A 3,349-nucleotide genomic window follows, 5' to 3' on the forward strand; every position below is an offset into this window, starting at 1 on the left:
TGATGTGAATATTGTCTTAATTGTGAATGGTGACTTGAAATGTGGGTTTATGCTTGTGGTTGTAAAGGTTTGTTAAAGAAGATCTTAAAAGCATATATTCCTTGTAAATGTCCGTTGTGCATGTTTTCTTGCATGGTCATTATACTTAGTACTTATTGTACCAACTCCATATTTCTCTATTGTTATAAGTGTAGGTGGTGGGAAGTGAGGAGATCTTTTGTGGAAGCTTGGGATATTAACTCTTCTCAAGAAGCTTGGTATGGCTTCATATATTCGAGGATATAGTTGTTATCTTTCTAGTATTTCCACTTAGACATTGTATAAGACTTATTTTTTTCTATTAATATAAAGGGCCATGTCCCTAAAATGTTCTATTCGTGTCTAAGATCTTAGAAATTCTACTTCTTTACATTTGGAAGACGTTATGAGTATTATGGATTTGTTTTTAAAAAAAGTGTTCTTAGTCCTTACGGTTTTTATTACCGAATGCGATGAATGAATGCTAAGGCTTGTTTAAGACCTCCGAGAGGTCGAATACGCATGTAACGGCTAGGGGGTGCTCTTAGGTCATTACAAACTTTGTATCAGAGCATAAGGTTTTGGAAATTGTCCCTTAGGATTCAAAGTCTCATATGTCACGTCTAGTAGAGTCTTGTTCATCGGTGTGAGTCGCGACAGGTCTATGAGTGAGAGGCTATAGGACGGTAGAAGTTTCACTTCTTTCATTAATCTTGACGTCGTGCCTTAGAGTTTGGTCTATAAGTGTCATTTTCCTAATCCGTCTATTGTGTTTATAGAAAATGAATACGATGGCTAACCGAAGGAGAGCGGAAGAAGTAGTTGATGAGGGAGTTCCTCTCGAAGGTGTGCAAGGTCTTCAAGATGACCAAGTCCCCATAGGCAATCAAGAGAATGAGGTTCCGGTGGCTCCCCCGGCCATGACTAATAAAGAGATTAGGGCGGCTTTTCTAACTCTAGCCCGAGCGATGACGGCTCAAGCTAACCGAGATGTGGGGCCTAGGGTGAATGCTAATGAGAGTACGGCGGCCCCAAGGTTTAGAGACTTCGTGAGGATGAATCCATCTATCTTTTTGGGCTCTAGAATTGGAGAAGATCCCCAAGGGTTCTTGGATGAGATTTACAAAATTGTGGATGTTATGGGAGTATCTTCTAGAGAGAAAGCGGAATTGGCTTCATACCAATTGAAGGAGGTGGCCCAAATTTGGTACACTTAATGGAAGGAAAATAGGCCGGAGGAACCGGGCCCTATAGAATGGGAGGAGTTTAAGGATGCATTCTTGGGTAAGTACTTTCCCCTAGAGAAGAGGGAGTGCAAAATTAAGGAGTTCATTAATCTTAGGCAAGGTAATATGAGTGTGGAGGAGTATGCTTTGAAGTTCTCTATGTTGTCTAGGTATGCTTCATCTTTGGTGTCTAACCCTAGAGAGGAGATGAGTAGGTTTGTTACCGGTGTATCCGACTTGGTGAAAGAAGAGTGTCGTACGGCAATGCTCCATGGTGACATGAACATCTCTAGGCTTGTTGTGTATGCTCAATTTATTGAGGAGTCCAAGATGACTAGGGTAAGGAAAGATTTAAAGAGGAGTAGGTATGAGGATCAAGGACAACCTAGGTTTAAGAAGAGGGCTCCAAATCAAGACTTGTCAAGTGCTCCTAAGGTTAACCATGAAGGAGGTGGTGGTTTTCAAATTGATAAGCCTACTTGTTCCACTTTTGGAAAGAAGCATTTTGGGAAGTGTCTATCCGGCACTAGTGGTTGCTATGGTTGTGGGAAAAATGATCACAAGGTGAGAGATTGTCTTAATAATGCGTCTAAAGGAAGGAATGCTAGGCAAGATCCTTATAGTGGTCCTAATGTTGATGGTCAAGCAAGGAATCATTTCTATGCTCTCCAAACTAACAAGGAAGCAAATCCGGATGAAGGTGCCGGTAAGTCATAATTTCTAGTTTTGTGTTGGAATCCTTTTGTGTTGATTTAGATGGATTTCTCCTAAGTGGGGGGGTGGTATGTTGAAGGATGATGTCATGACCCGGGATCACCCCCTAGTCGTAACCGGCGTACTCGACCTCGAAGAGGTCTAATACAAGTCTCTTAGCATTCGTTCATCGCATAGACACTAAAACCATAAGGAATTAAAAACTTTCTTTACCAAGAAAACATTTCATTAAAAAAAACAATAGCAAGCGGAAGACTTTCTAGACTTTATACATGATGTCTCAAAACCATCTAATACTTTAGAGTACAAATTTCGGGACTAATCCCGTACACAACTTAAACAATACTAAAAGACAAAAAGAACGTATTGGGTATTGTCCTCGAATCTATGAGGACTCACCAAGTCTTCATCTTCAACACTTAGAAACCTATCAAAGCCATGACATGTCATCTTCTCCACATCCCTACACTTTAGTTCAAAAAAGGGAAAGAAAGGGGTTAGCACAATTAAGTACTAAGTATGGAGACCATGCAAAAACATGTCAAAAAGAACATTTTCAAAGAATAAATGCTTTCATATCAATTTGATAAAACCTTTCCTTTACAAGTATAAGAGACATAATACAAGTCAACATTAACATATAAGACCATAGCCCACCATACATATAATCAACATATTTCCATATACAACTCATGCTTAACTTTAAAAGAACACATGTCATTTTATTACCATAGGACCTCTACCTAATATAATCTTAAGACACACTTGAGTAAGACAAGAAGTGACCGCCCATACAACCTCTTCAAGCACACTTAAGTCTTCCTCAAGATTACCTTAGATAAGGACATTTCTTTTACAACATAACATCAATGGCCAACATCCTTTAACAAACCATTTTGGAGACATTCAAGCACATAAGGGGACTTTCACATAATAGTCGTTAGACTTAGGGAACTCACTTTAGTATCTTCAAAGCCTACTCGTGTCATGTGTAGATAGCATCCCATACTACTACCTACACGTTGTAGAACCTATCCAATAACTAGAGTGCACATCCCACATGATGGAAATAGGCATAACCGACATAGACCATACTAGCTAGGTATGGAATCCGGAGTCTATCCTACTCCGTGGAGGTTGTTCTACTTGCCAAAGGTAGAACTAGTAAGCAACCCATGTAGGCACATGGTTTAGGGGATGTCTAAGGAAGTTCATTGTGCCTAATCTCATACTCAACTAGGCCACCTTCCTAACCACATCCACTCGGTGCTAGCCTTGTTTCCCATAGAGTATTCAATCACATATGTACTTAGAGAAGGTTCCTTTTCTAGTTCAACCAACTCATAGTACCTCTTCCCAAGAAAGGCCCCATTTCTTAGTCATGGCCAATC

The 3,349-nt window shown here is 40.0% G+C and overlaps 1 protein-coding gene across 1 annotated transcript; it reads left to right on the forward strand.

Moving 5' to 3' along the window:
- The first annotated feature begins 809 nt into the window (after positions 1 to 809).
- LOC125863730 (uncharacterized) lies at positions 810 to 1,961 on the forward strand. The gene is made up of 2 exons (XM_049543752.1): positions 810 to 1,225; positions 1,538 to 1,961. Exons 1-2 carry the CDS (start codon positions 810 to 812, stop codon positions 1,959 to 1,961), a joined length of 840 nt encoding a protein of 279 aa, XP_049399709.1.
- Positions 1,962 to 3,349: the final 1,388 nt, after the last annotated feature.

Source organism: Solanum stenotomum, chromosome 5 (assembly GCF_019186545.1).
Source record: "Solanum stenotomum isolate F172 chromosome 5, ASM1918654v1, whole genome shotgun sequence".
In the NCBI taxonomy this organism is placed as follows: Eukaryota; Viridiplantae; Streptophyta; class Magnoliopsida; order Solanales; family Solanaceae; genus Solanum; species Solanum stenotomum.

What these genes read in the sequence shown, in the direction of transcription:
- LOC125863730 (XM_049543752.1), top strand. Translation starts at nt 810, where the DNA reads ATGGCTAACCGAAGGAGAGCGGAAGAAGTAGTTGATGAGGGAGTTCCT. An exon ending in AAGGAGGTGGCCCAAATTTG is followed by an intron (nt 1,226 to 1,537) that starts GTACACTTAATG and finishes GAACATCTCTAG; the next exon opens with GCTTGTTGTGTATGCTCAAT.